Source organism: Dysidea avara, chromosome 1 (genome assembly GCF_963678975.1).
Source record: "Dysidea avara chromosome 1, odDysAvar1.4, whole genome shotgun sequence".
In the NCBI taxonomy this organism is placed as follows: domain Eukaryota; kingdom Metazoa; phylum Porifera; class Demospongiae; order Dictyoceratida; family Dysideidae; genus Dysidea; species Dysidea avara.
The window spans coordinates 39162610-39184477 of record NC_089272.1 but is presented as its reverse complement, the minus strand read 5'-3'; the positions used below and the strand labels follow the sequence as shown (position 1 = coordinate 39184477).

At 38.3% G+C, this 21868-nt stretch overlaps 1 protein-coding gene across 1 annotated transcript in view; it reads left to right on the top strand.

Annotated features, from left to right (window-relative positions):
- LOC136264144 (adhesion G protein-coupled receptor L3-like) overlaps positions 1–21868 on the top strand; it is a 212297-nt gene that overhangs the window by 170843 nt on the left and 19586 nt on the right. Inside the window, exons 20-22 of the mRNA XM_066058857.1 lie at positions 4338–4444; positions 5112–5247; positions 6180–6221. Of these exons, the coding sequence (XP_065914929.1) occupies positions 4338–4444; positions 5112–5247; positions 6180–6221 (285 nt within the window). The remainder of the gene's footprint in view (positions 1–4337; positions 4445–5111; positions 5248–6179; positions 6222–21868) is intronic.

Below are 21868 nucleotides of genomic sequence, written 5' to 3'. Positions count from 1 at the left end.
AGAGAGTTCAGCTACAAATAAACCATTCTTTAAAGAGCTCAGCTGCAAACAAATCACCTGTAAAGAATTCAGCTACAAATAAATCACCCTGTAGAAAGATGAGCTAGAAAAAGTTACCTTGTAGAGAGTTCAGTTACAAAGAAACCACCATGTAGAGAATTCAGCTACAAACTAGTGACCCTGTAAAGACATCAGCTAGAAGAAGTTACCTTGAGAGAGTTCAGCTACAAAGAAACCATTATTTAAAGAGCTCAGCTGCAAACAAATCACCTATACAGAATTCAGCTACAAACAAATCACCATGTAGAGAGATCAGCTAGAAGAAGTTAACTTGTAGAGAGTTCAGCTACAAAGAAACCATCATTTAGAGAGTTCAGCTTCAAACAAATCACCTGTAGAGAGTTCAGCTACAAACAAATCTCCCTGTAGAGAGATCAGCTAGAAGAAGTTACCTTGTAGATCGTTCAGCTACAAACAAATCACCCTGTAGAGAGATCAGTTAGAAGAAGTTACCTTGTAGAGAGTTCAGCTACAAAGAAACCACCATGTAGAGAGTTCAGCTGCAAAGAAATCACCCTGTATAAAATTCTGCCACGAACAAATTGCCCTGTAGAAAGATCAGTTAGAAGAAGTTACCTTGTAGAGAGTTCAGCTACAAAGAAACCATTCTGTAAAGAGCTCAGCTGCAAACAAATCACCTGTACAGAATTCAGCTACAAACAAATCACCCTGTAGAGAGATCAGCTAGAAGAAATTACTTAGTAGAGAGTTCAGCTACAAAGAAACCACCATGTAGAGAATTCAGCTGCAAACAAATCACCCTGTAGAAAATACAGCCACAAACAAATTGCCCTGTAGAAAGATCAGTTAGAAGAAGTTACCTTTTAGAGAGTTCAGCTACAAAGAAACCACCCTGTAGAGAGATCAGCTAGAAGAAGTTACCTTGTAGAGAGTTCAGCTACAAAGAAACCACCATGTAGAGAGTTCAGCTGCAAAGAAATCACCCTGTAGAAAATTCTGCCACGAACAAATTGCCCTGTAGAAAGATCAGTTAGAAGAAGTTACCTTGTAGAGAGTTCAGCTACAAAGAAACCATTCTGTAAAGAGCTCAGCTGCAAACAAATCACCTGTACAGAATTCAGCTACAAACAAATCACCCTGTAGAGAGATCAGCTAGAAGAAATTACTTAGTAGAGAGTTCAGCTACAAAGAAACCACCATGTAGAGAATTCAGCTGCAAACAAATCACCCTGTAGAAAATACAGCCACAAACAAATTGCCCTGTAGAAAGATCAGTTAGAAGAAGTTACCTTTTAGAGAGTTCAGCTACAAAGAAACCACCCTGTAGAGAGATCAGCTAGAAGAAGTTACCTTGTAGAGAGTTCAGCTACAAAGAAACCACCATGTAGAGAGTTCAGCTGCAAAGAAATCACCCTGTAGAAAATTCTGCCAAAAACAAATTGCCCTGTAGAAAGATCAGCTAGAAGAAGTTACCTTGTAGATAGTTCAGCTACAAACAAATCACGCTGTAGAAAGATCAGTTAGAAGAAGTTACTTTGTAGAGAGTTCAGCTACAAAGAAACCATTTTGTAAAGAGCTCAGCTGCAAACACATCGCCTGTACAGAATTCGGCTACCAACAAATCACCCTGTAGAGAGATCAGCTAGAAGAAGTTACCTTGTAGATAGTTCAGCTACAAACAAATCTCCCTGTAGAGAGATCAGCTAGAAGAAATTGCCTTTATAGAGAGTTCAGCTACAAAGAAACCATCATGTGGAGAGTTCAGCTGCAAAGAAATCACCACTGCCCAAATTTCAAGGCAATAGCTCTTTCCAATCTGAAGTTATCAATTGTCAAAGTTGGCAAATTGGATGTGTGTGGAAGGCCCCTTTTTGCAAATCCGGTCACATATGTATTATATATATAATTTGTACATTTACTGATAAAATATTTAAAGTATATCTACTTCATCTTTACTTCTTCCTGTAGTAAAGAAAAAAAACATAGGTTAAAAAAGTCCCAAAGCTGGCCATAGGCCGGCTTTGGGGTATACAAATACAAAAAGAAATGAAATCTAATCCAAAACAGCCAAGCTGTAAAAAAAGTGTGCGGCCCTCAGAAAGGCTATGGTGAAAAAAGATGTGAAATCCAAGGTGGCGGCCAAGAAATGGCTGTGATGGTAGGTTAATGGTAAAAATTTTAATAGCGACAATTCAGGTGAATTTTTGTGCCGCTTCACAAAATTTACCTGAATTGTCATTATTAAAATTTTTACCATTAACCTACCATCACAGCCATTTCTTGGCCGCCACCTTGGATTTCACATCTTTTTTCACCATAGCCTTTCTGAGGGCCGCACACTTTTTTTACAGCTTGGCTGTTTTGGATTAGATTAGTATATACAGGAATAAAGAACAAAACATTTTTAATGCATCCATAATTATCTCAATCATGCCCATATACAGTACATATATTATATATATATATTTTTTTTTTTTTTTTTTTTTTGCAGTAAAGAATGAAACCTCTTCCATGCCAACTTTCAACTACATAGATCACTTCATCTGTTAAATTAGCATGTCTTCAAAATTTGTGTCTTTTATTTTGTGTTTCTTATTCTTTCATAAATCATCAAAGGCATAATGTAACTTGCACATGGTGCATTCAATTTCACTACTTTGATTGTAATCATACAGTATGGTAGTACCGTATATTAGGGATCATGATGTTTTGGGTGTTCTTACCCTTCAAAATCACCCAAAAAAAAACAGCCTCCAAAACAGCTTGGCAATATTAGCATAACCAAGCCCAAATGCCTTCAAAATAACCCTAAATCTTTTCAACAAGTTAAAATTCTCTGTTTAATTGGATTTTCTACTAACAAACTATCTGATTCCATCACACAAGCATAACTTGACAATGCATAAAACTATGGGGTTTGATTTTTTTTCTGAATCACTGTTTGACATTGCTTCATCCAAAGATGTGCTTGCTCGTTAACAGCAGTACATACAATGCACGCATTACATACTTACCTTTGTCCTACTTTGTATCCCAGTTCTTTCCACTGACTACACAAGGTGTCAATTTGTGGTAGTGCTTTATGGCTTCCCATGGCTGTGGTGGTAGCTATTATGCTTATCGCCTACTTTTCCCATGTGATTGCAGAGACACTTTTTTACTCTTTATTCATATCACTATGAAATGGGTGGAACATAGCTGAATATAATGGCCATTGCACTTTTCAGTAGTTGATTGTTGAGGTGTGAAATTAATTTTATGGCTTGCCTAGTGCCATTCTTATTTTTGATGTGGTAGCTATGTACAGGTTCATTAGTCATAACTATGTTATTAAAAATAAATACATAGAAGGAAAATATGTATTAAGAGATCGAGAATAAAAAAGTAGTGAAACAATGAAAAAGCAAACAAGTAGTGAAACAAGAGAGGTTGCCTATAGATACCTGCAGATATACTAGTGGAAATTTCATCCCTAATTCAGTCATGGTTTATAGACTGAATTAGGGATTAAATTTCCACTAGTATACTTGCAGGTATAGACAACCTCTCTTGTTTCACTACTTTTTGCTACTCCTTTGTTTCACTACGTTTTATTCTTTGATCCCTAATCCAACTTGAAATTTCTAATTTCTCCTTCTACTTGTATATGTATAGTACAGCATAATATTAATTAAAATATTGTGCAGATTGAAAAGTATTGACTAGTTATGGATGATGTTCGAAAATTACCAGTGACACTTTTCTTCCGAACTTTTAAAGTGAAGTTTTCTCTCAAAGCACAGTAAACCACCTTGATGCTTGGATTAAAATTATACCACAAAAACACATTATGGAAGACTCATGTGATCAAGATACTCTAATAGAGCAGTCATGCATTTAGCTTACTACAAATTAAATGTTTTGTGGTATAAACACACAATAAAGTGTTACACAAAACTATTTGCCAATATTAATGACTGACAGGAATAGCCTGCAAGGTTGGTTTGGGGTTTGTACTGTATATTGTCTGCAAAATTCAACAGAGTCAATGATATTTTAATCCAAAAAGACAACATAATGATAATAGTGTAGCTTTTATAAATGGCTACTATGAAAAAGTTGCGATACAGGTAACTAGCAAAATTTCTGTAGTGAAATTAATGTCAGTGAATTCATTATTGTTACAAGTTCAATTGACCTTAGCCATTGCTTGTACTTAACTGGTATCAATAATGATCTGAGATCTGCAAAATAAAACAATAAGACTGTAGCATACATGCATGTATACACATGTTATACTCTACCGTATTGTATGTTTTACATGCACACTTTCTTAGATAAACATTATCATCATGATTATTGCACTGGTGAGGATCTACCAGTCTAGGAAACTACATGCTGCAATGACTGCCCCTGAAAAGAATGCAACCCTTTCCACAGCAAAGTTTGTTTGTGTAACACACTGTGGGTTTTTACTGTGAGGACTTTATTTTGCAAACAGTGGCTAGCCACATTAATTAGATTCATGCATGCTTTATGTCTTCTAGCTCTGTTAGCTGTACATACAGTATAAGTGAGAGCAAACTGCATAACTTTTGAGATGGTGTGTGGTAAGTGCCCCACTGTACTGTTGAGTTGCCATATTCCCCACTTCTCTAATATGACTAAGTTCCTTGCGAGTCCAAAATGACTTTATAAACATGGTAGCCATGTGTACAAGAGCTTAACAATGCTTCCCTATCCTCTTCCAATGCATATCTAATAATCAACATAAAATTTTCAGTGAATTTTATTTTTGCTAAGAGCTAGATTCACAGAAATGACATTCTTTCTATGCATGATAAATAAGGCACAGTAAAACCCTGCTATACAGCACGCTAGATGTATGTACACTACTACTGTACAGTTAGAACATTTAATTATTCTCATTAACTGCTTTATTGCATGAAGTTAACAGAAGCTGAAGTTGTTAACAGCAGTCTACCATTGATATATTAATGCTGAACATTTTTGCTTAATGTGTTGTATATTATTGTTGTTATCCAGTATTACACAGTATCTACAGTGTGTAGCTTGAGTTTTGTTGCATTAATAACATTGAGGGCTTACAGAACATTGTTATTGAGTGTTTCGGCGCTTCTACCACTACTTGGAGGAACTTGGATACTAGGACTGTTGTTTCTGATAGATGATGAGCAAACTAGTATTGTTTTAGCATGGGTCTTCACTGCTGTGAACTCATTACAAGTAAGTATTAATCCATTTGTGACTGAATTTTGGAAAAGCGTTCCAAATCATGCATTACACTGCTTGAAGTTGCTTAGTTTACTAGAGTGGTATTTCCCCAGTATATGGAACAGTTAATTGATTGGTATTTTAGTAGTTTTTCAGTAAACCCGCATTCACTGATGTTTTACTGAGAGTTTAAAACTTAGTAAAACAATTATGTTCCATATACTTAAAGTTACTGACATTTTACTGTCAGTATAACTGGGTACAACTACAGTAAAAAAGCTCAACAAATTAGTAAACTAAGAACTTTCAAGCAGTGTTAGAAGTTTTGAGATAAACAGTTTTAAAGAATTCAAGTCAGCATAAATTGCCAAGGATAGCAAGCGCACATATGAAACTTACACAAGAGACTTATTACCTTTCAGACCACTTCCAGTACTTGTAGCTGCTTTTAGAGTTTCCCGCCAAATAAGATAGAAAATCTGAGCAGTCGGATGAGCAAAGTAGTATCACAAGTGCTCACAAAGAGGAGGAGGGTGAGGGGTGTCAGGGTGGGCAAAAGATAGACTTTAAAATGGAGGCAGACCACGATTGAAGCCTAGACACGAGATTACATGGCTGTGCTGGCTGATCTGCAGCAAATTCAACAGAAAAATTGTTATCAGGCCATCCACCAGTAAACCACTGAGGCTGGTTTTAAAAACACCTTTTTAGGTAGTGTGGAGAGCTAGAATGGTGGTTTCTTGCCATGTGAAGTGCCTGGCTTGGCAAGAAACAGTTGAGTAGTTTGAGTAGTGCTCAGGGTCAAAACTAGTTGTACAATAGTGTAGCTATCCACTGCATGGTGGTGTTAGTTAGATGTGTGATTTGGAACAGTTTTGTAAAAATTTGGTCACATTTTCATTAAATTTTTTGTGATTATAACACATTTGCTATCATATGTGTAGGGAGCTGCAATATTCTTCTTTCATGTATTTAGAAACAAAGAGGTAAGTAATGATTATTTTTTGTTTTGGTGCTTTTCATTACTGTGATACACTTGTACATACAAAACTTTTATCAAATGATACAGTCGTGCCATTTAAGCAGGTGTGAAGTATAGTGGTCGAGGATGAGCTCTGAGTGGCGATTGAACACTAAACTGGTTCCACAACAAGAGCAACTGATTGAAGCTACAACATGTGTTCGCACCTTATCATGACCCAAAGTATAAGAGACATACATGTGCATATATTACAAGTAACTAAAATTGGTCACAGTCTACAACTAGATAATAACAACTACAATTGTCAGTCAATTCATGACATAGGGATTGTGGTGAAACTGTCACATGCCACCAAAAATTCCGCCTTTAAAAATCATCCTAAGACATTTTACATTACAAAATCAAGACTCACAGTAGTGAGTCATGCGGCCAAGAAACTACAAAGCACACACCCATATAAAAGACGCGTGGCTACTACTGTGAGTTATTTACATGTAGGGTCAGTTTTGCAATATTAGCCCTGGATTATGCAACATCTCTGAATAGATTTGTATGGCATTACATGATAAAAAATCTTTAGAAGTGGTAGTTTTGCGACCTCGCTAAAATAAAAATAGGCATATTTACACATATTTCACTCTACCTTATGTTACACCTACCATCACGTTATACCAGTCAACATAGTCATGTTTGTGCAGTCCATCTAACACTGACATTATCTAATTCTGGTTTGCCCATATGTGTATTTTCTTCTATCAAACATCTAATCCCTACAATAACTTTTAAGGACATGATGTAGACACAAGCCCAATGTCTGATAAACAAGTTGTGAAAGCGTGCAGAACCGTAAGTTCCCTAGGGATGGAATTTTAAGCAGAAATCTTTTAGATTCCATTTAGTGCCACGTGACGCCCCATGCAAGCATTTATATTTGCCAGATGTCTTATAAACAAAGTGTGAAGAGCATTCATAATTGCCAGATGCCTTATAAACAAGGTGTGAAGAACAAAGTTACTTGGGAAGGTGTTTTAAGCATAATCTTCAATTTCTCTATTTAATTTTTAATAGATTAACCACAAAGGTAAGGTAAATACAAAAGGCAGCAAGCCTAACGTGGTTACCACCTCTATGTAGTGTGCACCATGGAGCTTGTGTTGTGACTTTCATTAACCATTATGCACATACCATGGCACAACAAAATTTTGTAATGGAATGTGGTTTCCCAGTGACTGTGTATGAGCTTCTGTTGTGGCTTTCAAGTTTTGTAACAGATTGTTGTGTGGTTCGTGGTTTGCCAGTGATGGTGTATATGAGTTGGGGTTGTTCCACACAACTGGCACAATATTCAAATTTCATGGATAAGATGGCCATGAAAATTTCTTGCCTTACAACAATGTTATTACAGTACATGTAACACAACTTTAATCAACATCAAGACATTACTAAAAATAATTTTAACACCAGTGATGATTTCTTAGATGTCTGCATGACAGTGACACAAGATTAAGTGAGACCTGTAAAAGAACAAGCAGGCACTGAACTTTACCTTAAATTAAACACACATGTAACTAACCCGGAATATCGGTCACCACACCCAAGACATGTAGCTACACTTGCTTGGATATCTGACGACACAATTGGCTTACAAAAATCAACAAGTGGGCATTAAATACAATATGCCTAAAATTTTGATACTGGAAAACATCTTTATAAACATGACATGTAGACTAACAGGGGCATTAGTTTGGTGCCATGGCATTATAACAGTACCCTTGATCCAGAAACAATAAACAACTATATTCCTTAGTACATACATAGACTGACCTGGAAATTCACTACACCCTTGATGTCACTACAGTCGATCCATGTACAGATGACAATTGAGAATTATAAAAAGAATACACAAGATAACACAATTCCTCTGTATGTAAACTGATCTGAAATTCATCACTTCCTACCTGTTACCAAGGTATGTATGTACCACATCCAACCGCTACTGCATATAGTATGACCACATTACCTGTAAAAATCTACAGGCGGCATTAAATACAATGCACCCAAAATCTATGTCACTTTTTATACAAATGGCACATTTGAGGATTTACAAGTTTGCCCAGCAGCAACCTTACTACATAGTGTCCTGACTAGACAGGTTTCACTGTACATAATATTTAGTTGTTTAGACCAGTATGCAATGTGAATAAGTATTGTTTTGTATAAACATAATGTACACCTGTACATTAGCTTACTTCTTCCACCTACAGTTCCAAGACTTCTAAATTGGCACTATAGAGTGACAATACCGAAAGTTATTTGGTCTGTACAAATACACCTTGTCAATAATCCATCTATGAGATAATTCCAAGCTGGATGGCATTTGCTGCTACTCAAGTTGTTACCATCAGAAGTTTTCAGCTTGGTCTCAGTGACTTTGCTCTAGTCAGTGCAGATGTCTGACAGTTTAAAAACCAATTGCATACACGCGGTTAATTAGTGTGAGGCGATGTGGCACTTTACATACTAGCTAGGCCTACGCCTAATATTCCGACATAATTGTGAGAATAATAGGTCACAAATTTCGTGAGAATAATTCAGGAATAATAGTATGGTTACAGGAATAATTTTAGAATTATCGGACGTTCACGGGAATAATCAGTGGAATTAAGGTGCGTGCCTATTCTTGATTAGCTAGATGAAAGTACTAAACTACTAAGAATGAAAGATAGCTGGTATTATTATACGAGTGCTGGCTGAAAGAAGCTGAAAACCTCTAAAAGATTGATATACTCTAATAGAACGCTTAAATATTCGACTTTTTCAAGCGGTGTACGTATTTTAGCTTCAAATTAAAGTATGCTTCACCACTCCATTGAAATCCAGTTACAATATGACAAATGCTTATCATTCATACTTCCCTCACAAGACATGGACTGCTATATAAATCGTGTATCACGTGTGTTCACTTTTCACTTGAGGTGTTACTGTACAGGAGCTTTTCAAGAGATTTCCCCTAAATAGGTCACATGATAATTGTCAGTCAGGTGGAACTTAGTTATTTCCATTAATGGCACCATGGGGCTTCTGTTGTGGCTTTCATTAATCATTATGCACACTATCATGGTGCAACAAAATTTGTAATGGATTACTTGAACGTGGTTCGTGGTTTGCCGGTGACTGTGTATATGTGTTGGGGTTGTTCCACACAGCTTGCACAATATTCAAATTTCATTGATGTCTGCATGACCACACAAGATTAAGTGAGACCCGTTAAAGAACAAGCAGGCACTGAACTTGACCTAAACTTAAACACACATTCAACTAAGTATAGGTTAGGAACCTAGACCGAGGCTCTTCATGGTTTTAGAAACCGAGCGAAGTGAGGTTTCTAAAACACAAAGAGCCGAGGGCGTGGTTCCTAACCAACTTAGAAAATACGGGCATTATAAAATTATATATATCACTATGCAGGTGGAACCATTGTGGGGTTGAGTTATATGTCATTTCAAAATTGTCACAGTGTTAAAACAAGTCATGCGACCATGGCCAGTGAGAAGATTGAACGTGTTTTCGAATCAGTTAAAGCTTGTAGCTAGTTACATTATCGCTGCTTCTGTTTGCTGATGGATCAAACAAAGAGTGATAGCTACTGTGACAATAAAGTTAAAGCCAGCACTACCAAGGGTTTAAAGTAATTAAGTGGTAACATTGTTGTCAATGGTTAATAATACTTGGTCTGGTGCTAGGCCTCCTGTGACTAAGCCAGTATATACACGATTACACCTACATAACTTTTTTTTACAAGAAACAAATAAACATTCTACAAGAAAGCTTACCTATTTAGTTATTTTAATAGGGAGTCCGTTTAAAGTACAGTAAAAGCATATTAAACCGGCTTGAAACACTGACGGGCATTAAATAGAACTCCATTATATTTATGTAATTCTCCGTTTATGATAGCAAACGTACCTACAACATTATAGTCTAGCTCCCATTATCGAATTGGCATAGGTGTGCTTACAAAAGGAATGGAGTAGGTCAAGCTCTGTTAATCTATGGGCTATTAGCCTGTATATGCTTTGCAGAGTGTGCATAGGCCTATCTGCTAGCAGGTTTCTAACTAAGAGACCTGCTAGCAGGTTTTTAACCATTTTAGAAATCTACTAGCAGGTTTCTTTATGGTTTTTAAAGACCTCATTATCTTCCAAAGATCAAAGCATATTATGCATAGCATTTTCTAACCTGGAACATTGCTTGGATATTTGATGACACAATGTAGCAGGCACTGAATTAAAAAGAGAATGTACAAAAAATCAATATTTCAGGCTGGTAGATCCTAATAGCTTAACTATGGAGTGACAAGTGTAACAATACAAATGGACACTTGCTATGTATTATGGTAAGCATTCTTATGGCACGCATGCGTGTAACTTGTGGAGTAGTCATTAATTAGAATCTGAACACGAGGCTGACGAATGTAACGTTATTACATTTTTGGCGACGAGGATGGCTCATGGACAAATTAAAGAATTTGACTCAGCTAAAGAAACAATAGAAGACATCCGTCAGTGTTTTGGATTCTACTGTACGGCCAATAACATCAAGTCCGGAGATGAAGCCCTTTTTATAACTATGTTGGGGCAAACTACCTTCGTCAAACTACGTGATTTGGCAAGTCCTAATGATATTGCGACGTTAACACTGGACCAAGTGGTAGCACTACTGACAGCGCACTACCGGCCTCAAACTATTGAGATAACAGAACACTTATAAGTTCTTCCAGCGTACGCAGGAAGATCAAGAAAGAACCACTGATTTTATCGCAGCCTTAAGGCGGCTAGCGAATACATGCAATTTCGTTCAGTATTTTGACACTGCCCTTTGCGATCAGTTTGTCTGTGGTTTGAACGATCGTAAATGCCAACGCGAACTCATCAGTATACAGGACCTGACACTACAAACGAAAATTCAGAAGGCCGCTGCAGCTGAGACAGCCACAAGGGAAAGCCGGGGAATACATGGTGCTTCAGCTGAGCGATTGAGCAGGGATTTGCACAAGATGTCTGCCAAACCTCTATGTTATCGATGTGGCAGGTCTGGCCACCAACCAACGCAATGCAAATACAAAACGTTTAAATGCCGCAATTGCCAGAAGGTTGGACATTTGGCTTCAGCGTGTCGTTCCAAGCAGCCTGCTCACCTAAAAGACAAGGACGCTGCCAAGGGTAAGTATATTGGATCCGTGCAAGGGACTGTTGAAAGTGATGATGATGACAGTAGTGACAGCTCGGGATACTTGCATAACATTCTACAGTTAGGCACACTAGCAAACAAGTTTCTGCTCACAGTAGACATCAACTCAAGTCCAATTGAGATGGAAGTCGATTCAGGGGCAGAACGCTCTACTATTCCTTTGTCGATCTTTGAGCAGTTCTTGACAGATGTGTGTGTGTTAAAGCCATCTCGAGTTTCCTTATACCAATATGATAAATCCCCACTGGTTGTTGCTGGGGAATGCCATGCTACCATTAAAATCAATCATTGTACCATCTCAGCAGTGTTTGTAGTGGTAGATGTAAAGAAGCAGTTACCCCTCTTGGGAAGAGATTGGATGGCCTTGCTTAACTTAGACCTTATTTCACTGATTACCCAAGCCACGACTGTCCACCAAACAACTGCTAATGTGGTGAAAGATGACTTGATCAAAGAATTTTCAGAGGTTTTTCATGATGAATTAGGAGTTTTGAGAGAAATTGAAGCAACTGTTACTGTCATTGAATCAGCTACCCCTCGTTTTCACAAGGCCCACCCAGTAGAATTCGCGCTTAAGGAAAAGGTAGAGAGACAGTTACAACAGCAAGTACAGGAAGGGGAACTAGTGCCAGTGGAGAGAAGCGATTGGGCAACACTGATCGTCGTGGTACATAAGAAGGATGGGGGTATCAGGATTTGTGGGGATTTCAAGGTCTCCATTAACCCTGTTCTGCAGTCTCATACATACCCCCTGCCCACACCAGAGGAGATGTTTCGTGCCTTTGCCAATGGTGAGTCCTACACTAAACTTGACCTAGCTAGGGCATATAAGCAAATGAAAGTCAAAAGTGAATGCCAACCACTCCTCACTATCAATACCCATCGTGGCTTGTATATGTATACTCATCTTCCTTTTGGTATCACCACAGCACCATCCCTGTGGCAACGTACTATGACCCAGATCTTAGCTGGAATCCCCAAATGTGCTTATTATATTGATGACATTCTAATTACAGGTCGCACCAGAGTAGGGCTCAAACAAATAGTGGTTTTTACTATTCGAATATTCTTTATTCACAACTACCGAATATTCGAATATTCTTTTTCAGCATTGGTATGGACGAGATATCAATAATCCAGTTGTACAAGATGTCTTTTTAGTACAATTCAGAATCAACATGATTTGATCACTTATGTCAAAGATATGCTTATGTGGGATAAAGAATTTCCATGTACTCTACACACTGATGTTATATATTTCCTTTGAAACGAATATTCGAATACCAGAAATGGTATTCAAATATTCGAATATTCTCCGAATATTCAAATAATAGAATATTCGTTTGAGCCCTACACCAGAGCAGAGCACATTGAGAATCTTCGGATAGTGCAATTCGTTTGAGAGAGTATGGACTCAAACTGAAGCAATCCAAGTGCAAGTTCTTTGTCAAGGACTTGGAATTTTTAGGGCATAGGATTTCTACAGAAAGTGTCAAGCCAACAGCAGAGAAGATAACTGGAATTAGAGATGCATCTGCTCCGACTAACAAGCAGGAACTACTGTACAATCATTCCTTGGTATGTTGACCTACTTGTTTAATGCTAAGTCCTTACCTAATGTGTCACATACATTACACCCATTAAACCAGTTGTTGTAGAAGAATGCCAGTTGGACTTGGACAAGTGTACACCAGAAAGCTTTTGATACTGCCAAGCAATTGCTTAGTTCTGACAGGGCATTAGCCCATTATGATGTTAATAGGCCAGTCAAGCTGCTGTGTGATGCATCAGCATATGGCTTAGGTGCTTGTTTGGTGCACATAATGGATGATGGCAGCCAGAAGCCTGTTGCCTATGCATCACGCACACTTTCCAAGCCCGAACAAGCGTATGCACAGATTGAGCGTGAGGGTTTAGCCCTGGTGTTTGGGGTACGTCATTTTCACCAGTACCTGTATGGTCCTCCATTCATACTCGTAACGGACCATCGCCCTCTCTGCAAGATTTTTGGGAATAAGCAGGGTGTATCACCTATGGCCACGGCACATATGCAGAGGTGGGCTCTTACTCTCAGTGCATACCAGTATACCATTGAACATATCAATGGTACAGCTAACCACTATGCTGACTGCATGTCAAGAATGCCATTATCTGGACAAGCACTCGATAGTGCTGAAAAGATTCATGTAGTTGTACAGATGGATGACCTGCCAGTTACGGCAACCCAGATTGCAAAGGAATCCAAACGTGACAAAGAATTAGCCATTGTGTTGAAATCAATCCAGCATGGTCACTGGCCTGCAGATACTGCACTAGACCTTAGCCCTTTTCGCAAGCGTTATACAGAATTGTCTGTCTTGGATGGTTGTGTCCTATGGGGTTCAAGAATGGTAATCCCTCTGGCTTTCCGTCAGTCACTGTTACAGGAACTCCATACCAGCCATTTGGGATGAGCAGAATGAAGTCCCTTGCTCGTAGCTATTTCTGGTAGCCAGGATTAGACTCCCAAATTGAAGAAGTTTGCCGTGCTTGTGTTGAATGCTATGCTGCTAACAGGAACCCACCAAAGGCACCAGCTCACCCATGGATGATCCCCCAACACCCATGGCAAAGAGTACTTGTGGACCATGCCCATTTTGGTGGACACTTATTGTTGGTTGCTGTTGATGCCTACTCAAGGTAGCCAGAAGAACACATTGTGTCTTCAACATCAGCCCAACAGACCATTGACAAACTTCGACATATATTTGCATGTCATGGTCTTCCCACCACGTTAGTCTCTGACAATGGCTCACCTTTTCAATCCACGGAGTTCCAGCAGTTTGTTGCAGCTAATGGCATTGTGCATCACCGGGTACCACCTTACCATCCCTCTTCCAATGGGTTGGCAGAAAATATGGTAAAGACCGTCAAGCATCCCTTGAGCAAAGCATAGGTGACCAAGGACACCACTTTGGATACACACATTGCACGTTTTCTGGCCACATACCGCAACACTCAGCATACCACAACATCCAGAACTCCGGCAGAGCTTCTCCTCAACCGTGTGCCACGGACTCGCCTTTCTTTAGTACACCCTTGTACTTCACAGCGATTGGAGCAAGCTGCCGAGATGCAAGTGGGTGACAAACAACCTTGAACTTTTGCTGTCAATGACAATATTATAGTACGTGATCTGCACCCCAATGCTACTGATCGATGGAGAAAGGGTATTGTAACCAAGGTATTGAGCCCTCTAAACTATGAAGTGTCTGTAGATGGACATTCCCACCAAGCACATGTTGATCACCTGTTGTCTGGTACCAGCACTTTAGATGTTGGAAACCCAACTCCTGATAATGAACAAGCTGATCAGGAGCATGATAAACAGGATGAGTCCACTAAAACAAACAACGAAGTAGTACCTTTTGTGCCTTTAGAAGTAGAAAGCAATTCCCTCAATGATTCGCATGGACAGGAGTTAGTGACATTGTGGCTAACTAGAACCGTCATCCACCTGCGAGGTTGATCGAAGAGATTAACTAAACTTTAATGCACACATTACTTTTTTTTTTCCTTTTGCTATATTTATCTCTTGATTGTTGTAATTATTTTTTTTTGATTACTCATACCCCCCTCCCAATCATTGTAATTTCTCAAATGTTATAATTTTTTCTTTTAGAGGGGAGGAAGTGCTATGTATTATGGTAAGCATTCTTATGGCACGCATGCATGTAACTTGTGGAGGAGTCATTAATTAGAATCTGAACACGAGGCTGACAAATGTAACATTATTAATGTAACGTTATTACAACACTAAACAGAATGTACAACACAATTTTCTTTTCTGCAAGAAATTTTTAACACGTAGTAAGGGCACTACCAGCTCACCTACAAGAGCATTTCAAGAAATGCAATATTAACTTGTGTACATCAAGTACAACCAATATGTGATGTATGTGTGTGAACATGCGCGTATTAAGTGTTTGCACCTTTTGTGTATCTTGTGCATGTACATGATGATAGCATGTGTATGTAATGAATTAAATATAATAGTATGGTGAATGTGATCACTTTTTAACCCTCAGCAAAGCATCTTGCTCTACTAGTGGCAAATCAAGTTGATAAGTTGTCCTCAGGACAACTTATCAACTTGAAAAGTACAGAATGATTGATATACTCTAATAGAGCAGTTAGGAAATAAATACTCTAATAGAACAGTCATCGAACAATATAGATGAATGTTTACATCTCTGTATGAAAACACCCCAGATCCCAGATGCAATCTCAGGTTTGCTATTTCAAGGTGGTTGCATTCCCCAAGATCACCTAGAAAAGCATGCTTTGCAAATACAGTAAATGCTTTACACACATTTTGATAACCCTGACTGTAGCACGGCATTACTTGGCCTTATCAGTTAATCGCAGTAATTTCCACTGGCTTTTGTCCTATTAAAAATTAATAGCTACTATAGGATTGTATGTTATATGCTCAGCAGATTTGTGTTTGGTCACAACACCTCTACAAGGTAGAATTCATCATACACACCCATGGCTTGAACACTGAGTCTATAAATTATATAACTGACGAAAATTAGTGATACCCCCCAAAAACACCTTTGCTGTAAAAAAAAGGGTGCGTCCAAGAAACTACAAGTATCTGCAACCCCATATACAAACAGCTCAGCTATAGAAGACTCCATAAAATTAACTGGTATCTGAAAGAGCTGATATCCGGAGCGGCCAAAAATAAATGTTACTGCAACTGACTATGATTACCAAAGTTTTACCAAGTCCATACAAGAATATCATGGCTGTAAATAAAAGTAACTGGCAACAAAAACAGCCGATATCTGAAGCAGCCAAGAATAAAAGTTAAGTTGATACACCTAACTACAGTTATTAACTTGCAACATTGAATCTTAATCATTCAACTGTGTACTATACATCCACCCTTGCTACATCCTAAATTAATTCTTTGTAACTCTAATTGCCTGGTAATTTGGCCACTTTTTTCAATAGTCAGTGTAAAGAAAAAAGGCGGCCAAATTACCAGCCAATTAGAGTTACAAAGAATTAATTTAGGATGTAGCAAGGGTGAGTGTATAGAACACAGTTGAATGATTAAGATGCAATGTTGCAAGTTAATAACTGTACTTGGGTGTATCACCTTAACTTTTATTCTTGGCTGCTTCAGATATCAGCTGTTTTTGTTGCCAGTTACTTTCATTTGCCAGTTTTACAGCCAAGGTATTCTTGTATGGACTTGATAACACTTTGTTAATCATAGTCAGTTGCAGTAACATTGATTTTTGGCCACTCCAGATATCAGCTCTTTCAGTTACCAGTTAATTTCATGGAGTCTTCTTCTACAGCTGAACTGTTTGTATATGGGGTTACAGATACTTGTAGTTTCTTGGACAATCCTTTTTTTACAGCAAAGTTATTGGGGTTCACCTTTACGGACTAGTACTAGTTCATATAATATACAATACAGCATTACATATAACAAAACATTTACAGGTAGCCGGATATAGAATTTAAAATCGCTAAAACTCAAATTTTAGACTCACTGCCTGACTGCATGCCTGATCACAGTCACAAGGCAAGAGACTAAACAAAGCAGCACAAGGCCACCATTTTACGCCACAATAACAAACTCACCAGTGGGATGTGCCTTTTGGGATTCCGACGAGCGTAGGCCCTCTGCGCCTTGTCTTTTCTTTTATCTTCAATCAGGCTACTTGTCTTCTTCATACAATGAAATCATATCAAGGCGTTAATTTTCCTTATCAACACTTTCTTTCAACAGCATATTTAGATGCAACAGAATTATTTCAGAGCTGGATTTTAGAAGCACTTTGGTCCCGCCACTACTATAAGGGGTACACTAGCTAGACTTCACGATTCGGATCTCATCTGCGATACTACCACGCCCCTAAAATAAAGATGTAGGTGGACTAATAGCGATAGATTACAGAGACCCCACCTCTTAACAATCTAGCTATACTTAACAGTAGACAAGATCACCTCACCCCTTATTGGTCTAGCTAGCACGACCCAAGATATACTCTAATACAACAGTCATGTATGATAGAATAGTTACAGGTTACATTGTCCTGGTAGACATATTTTTATAAGAAAAAGAAACAAGCATAATATAAAAACATTATTGTACTTAAGGAAACAGCAACAGCAAGGTCGACAGCTGGAGGTACACAGGGATGCTTGGATCTAGAATGGAATCCACATTATTAAATAGCGCAATGAGAGCAGCTCCAAACTACAGCAAAGCCAGCCCATAATGAGACAGGTGCCCCTCAGCAACGGCAAGGTCAACAGCTGAAGGCACACAGGGATGCTTGGATCTAGAATGCGATCTCCTGGTGCACATTATTGAAGAGAGCAGCAAGGAGAACTCCAAACTACAGCAAAGCCAGCCCATAACCACAGAATATGGGGAGCTCCACTTCTCACTGAGAAAATGGGTAAGATGTTTATAGTGATGGTATCTGCCTCCCCATACCTACAGATATGGAAAATACAAATCAAGACTCAGGGTAGTGAGTCACGCAGCCAAGAAACTACAAAGCGCACACCCAATTAAAAGACGCGCAGCCACTACTGTGAGTTATTTACGTGTAGGGTCGGTTTTGCAATATTAGTTCTGGATTATGCAACATCTCTCAATAGATTTGTATTGTGTTACATGATTAAAAAATCTTCGGGAGTCGTCATCATACTTTTCTTGCGACCTTGCTAAAACAAAAAGTAGCCATCGCAAAATAAAAATAGGCGTATTTCACTAATTTCTCTACGTTATGTTACAACTACTGTCACATTATACCAGTCAACATAGCCGTGTTTGTACAATCCATCTAGCATTGACATTATCCAATTCTGGTTTGCCTGTACACGTATTTTCTTCAATCAAACCTCTAATCCCTACAATAACTTTTAAAGACATGATGTGGACACAATATCTAATGCTTGATAAACAAGTTGTGACAGCGTGCTGAACCATAAGTTCCCTAGGGAAGGCGTTTTAAGCAGAAATCTTTTAAATTCCATTTAGTGCTGCACCCCATGTGAGCGTTTGCAAATTGCCAGATGTCTTATAAACAAGGTGTGAAGAACAAAGTCACTAGCGAAGGAGCTTTAAGCATACTCTTCAATTCTCCATTTACATGTAATTTTTAATAAATTAACCACAAAGGCCGGTACAGTGAATACAAAACGTAACAATCCTTTAGGGGTTACCACTTCTATGTAGTGTGTGTAGCTTTCATTAGTATTATGCACACACAAACGGTGCAACAAAATTTTGTAATGGATTGCTCGAATGTGGTTGGTGTTGTGGCTCGAATGTGGTTCGTGGTTTACCAGTGATTGTGTATGAGTTGGGGTTGTTCCACACAACTTACACAATATTCAAATTTCATGAAACCATGAAAATTTCTTGCCATATGGTATGCATACAACAATGTGTAACACGACGTTAATCAACATCACATCAAGACATTACTAAAAATAGTTCAACAATGGTGATGATCTCTTGTATGTCAGCATGATGATACAGAGGCCTGTAAAAGAATAAGCAGGCACTGAAGTTAACTTTAAATTAAGCACTCATGCAACTGACCTGGAAGATCAGTTGCAACACCAAAAATACTTGTGTCGATATCTGATGACACAATCCAGCAGGCACTGAATTAATAAGAGAATGTACAAGAAATCAATATGCCGGGCTGTATCAATAATAGCATGGATAATCAAAATGAACAAAAATTATATCCCAGGCTAAGTGCATGAATAACATAACTGTTGGTTAAGCATGTTAAACCAGAACATTAGGACATTAGTCAAACAAAAGTACGCTATCACAACTTGGTCACTGATAATTGATAACTACAAAAAGAACAATTGCAATAATACAATTCCTCTGTACGTCAACTGACCTGAAATTCATGACACCTGTATCTTTGTTCCTGCATGGTCTCAACTTACATACATACCATGATCACATTCAACTGCTAGTGGATAAACTGGTATGACCAGATGGCCTGCAAAACCAACAAGCAGGTGTTAAATGCAATACACCTAAAGCCTGGGTGTTGAACATTATTCCACACTGATATACAGTAGTAATAGATTACAGGATGTTGTGGAACTTGCCTAAATGTGTAAACTTGAACATGAGGACAACTGCGTAATCTGGACACTTGGAATTGTCCAATACCTGATGAACAAGTAATGACATTCACTTCAACATTTTATCCCAGCTGGGTAAATCTCTTGTAACTGAGTAAAAGGCATTTATTTTCCACCAGCAACCAAAGTTCTACATTTCTGTGGTTGAGTGTATATAAACTGACCTGGAAAATCAGTATGCCATAGTGGTATGGAAATGGTTCCTTTCCTTCTGTTGTGACATTACTTACAGCTGGCTGGTAAATGATCACCGATGTCCCCGTGGACCCCAATTTGATGAGTACATCAATAACTTCACAAGTCTTCCTTTCAACATGTGGTGGAATAAATTTCTTTTCAATATCTGGTGGACAGGTCCAAAAACCCTGTTGCACAAACACGGTGAATCAGTGTGTGGCGATGTGACACTCTACATGGTGGTTTCTTTGTAGCTGAACTCTCTACAAGGTAATTTCTTCTAGCTGAACTCTCTACATGGTGGTTTCTTTGTAGCTGAACTCTCTACAAGATAACTTCTTCTAACTGATCTTTCTACAGGGAAATTTTTTTTGTGGCAGAATTTTCTACAGGGTGATTTCTTTGCAGCTGAACTCTCTACATGGTGGTTTCTTTGTACTGTAGCTGAACTCTCTACAAGGTAATTTCTTCTAGCTGATCTCTCTACAGGGTGATTTGTTTGTAGCTGAATTCTGTACAGGTGATTTGTTTGCAGCTGAGCTCTTTACAAAATGGTTTCTTTGTAGCTGAATTCTCTACAAGGCAACTTCTTCTAACTGATCTTTCTACAGGGTGATTTGTTTGTAACTGAACTATCTACAATGTAGTTTCTTCTAGCTGATCTCTCTACAGGTTGATTTGTCTGTAACTGATCTCTCTACAAGCTGATTTGTTTGTAGCTGATCTCTCTGCAGGTTGATTTGTTTCTAGATGATCTCTCTACAAGTTGATTTGTTTGTTGCTGATCACTCTAAAGGTTAATTTGTTTGTAGCTGAACTCTCTACAGGTGATGTTTTCTAGTTGATCTCTCTACTGGATGACTTGTTTCTAGCTGAACTCTCTACAGTGTAATCTGTTAAGTTTCTACCTGATCTCTCAATAGAGTTATACCTTGTTTGTATAGCTGAATTCTTTACATGGTGGTCTTTTGATTGGTTGCTGAACTCTCTCCACGGTGACTTGTTTGTACTACAGAGTGACTTGTTTGTAGCTGAACTCTCTACAGAGTGACTTATTTGTAGCTGAACATTGCATATAGTAACTTGTTTGTAGCTGATCTAGATAAACTCTCTACTGGGTAACTTTTTTTGTAGCTGAACCCTTTACGCAGTGACTTGTTTGTAGCTGAATTCTCTACAGAGTGACTTGTTGTGGCTGAACTCTCTACAAGGTGACTTGTTTATAGTTGAATTCTCTTCAGTGTGACTTATAATGTTCTGAATCTCTACAGCAGCATATTTATAGCTGAACTCTCTACAGGGTGACTTGCTTGTAACTGAATTGTCTATAAGATTAACTGTTTGTAGCTGAACTCCCTACAGAATAACTTGCAATGTCATATAATTCTATCTAATCAAAAACAGTCAAGCTGTAAAAAAAAGGTGTGGCCCTTAAAAAGGCCAAGGTGAAAAAAGATGTGAAATCCAAGAGTGGCGGCCAAGAAATGGCTGTGATGGTAGGTTAATGGTATAAATTTTAATAACGACAATTCAGGTGAATTTTCTGGCAAGACCAAGCGGCACCAAATTCACCTGAATTGTTGTTATTAAAATTTTTACCATTAACCTACCATCACAGCCATTTCTTGGCCGCCACTTTGGATTTCACATCTTTTTTCACCTTGGCCTTTTTAGGGGCCGCATCTTTTTTACAGCTTGGCTGTTTTTGATTAGATATCACTTCTTTTTGTATTTGTATACCCCAAAGCTGGCCATAGGCTGGCTTTGGGGCTTTTTAAACTTATCCTATTTCTTTACCACAGGAAGAATAAAAAGACAGAGCAGATTTTTAATACTTCAACTGTTTTTTTGATTTTATCAGTGATTATATAAATATATTTATTACATGTCTATTATTCCCTACTGGATAACCTGTTCGCAACTGATCTTTCTACTAAGGGACTTGAAGTGTAGCTAAACTCTCTACAGGTTGATTTTTTTTGTAGCTGCACTCTCTACAGGGTGATTTGTTTGCATCTGAACTCTCTACAGGTC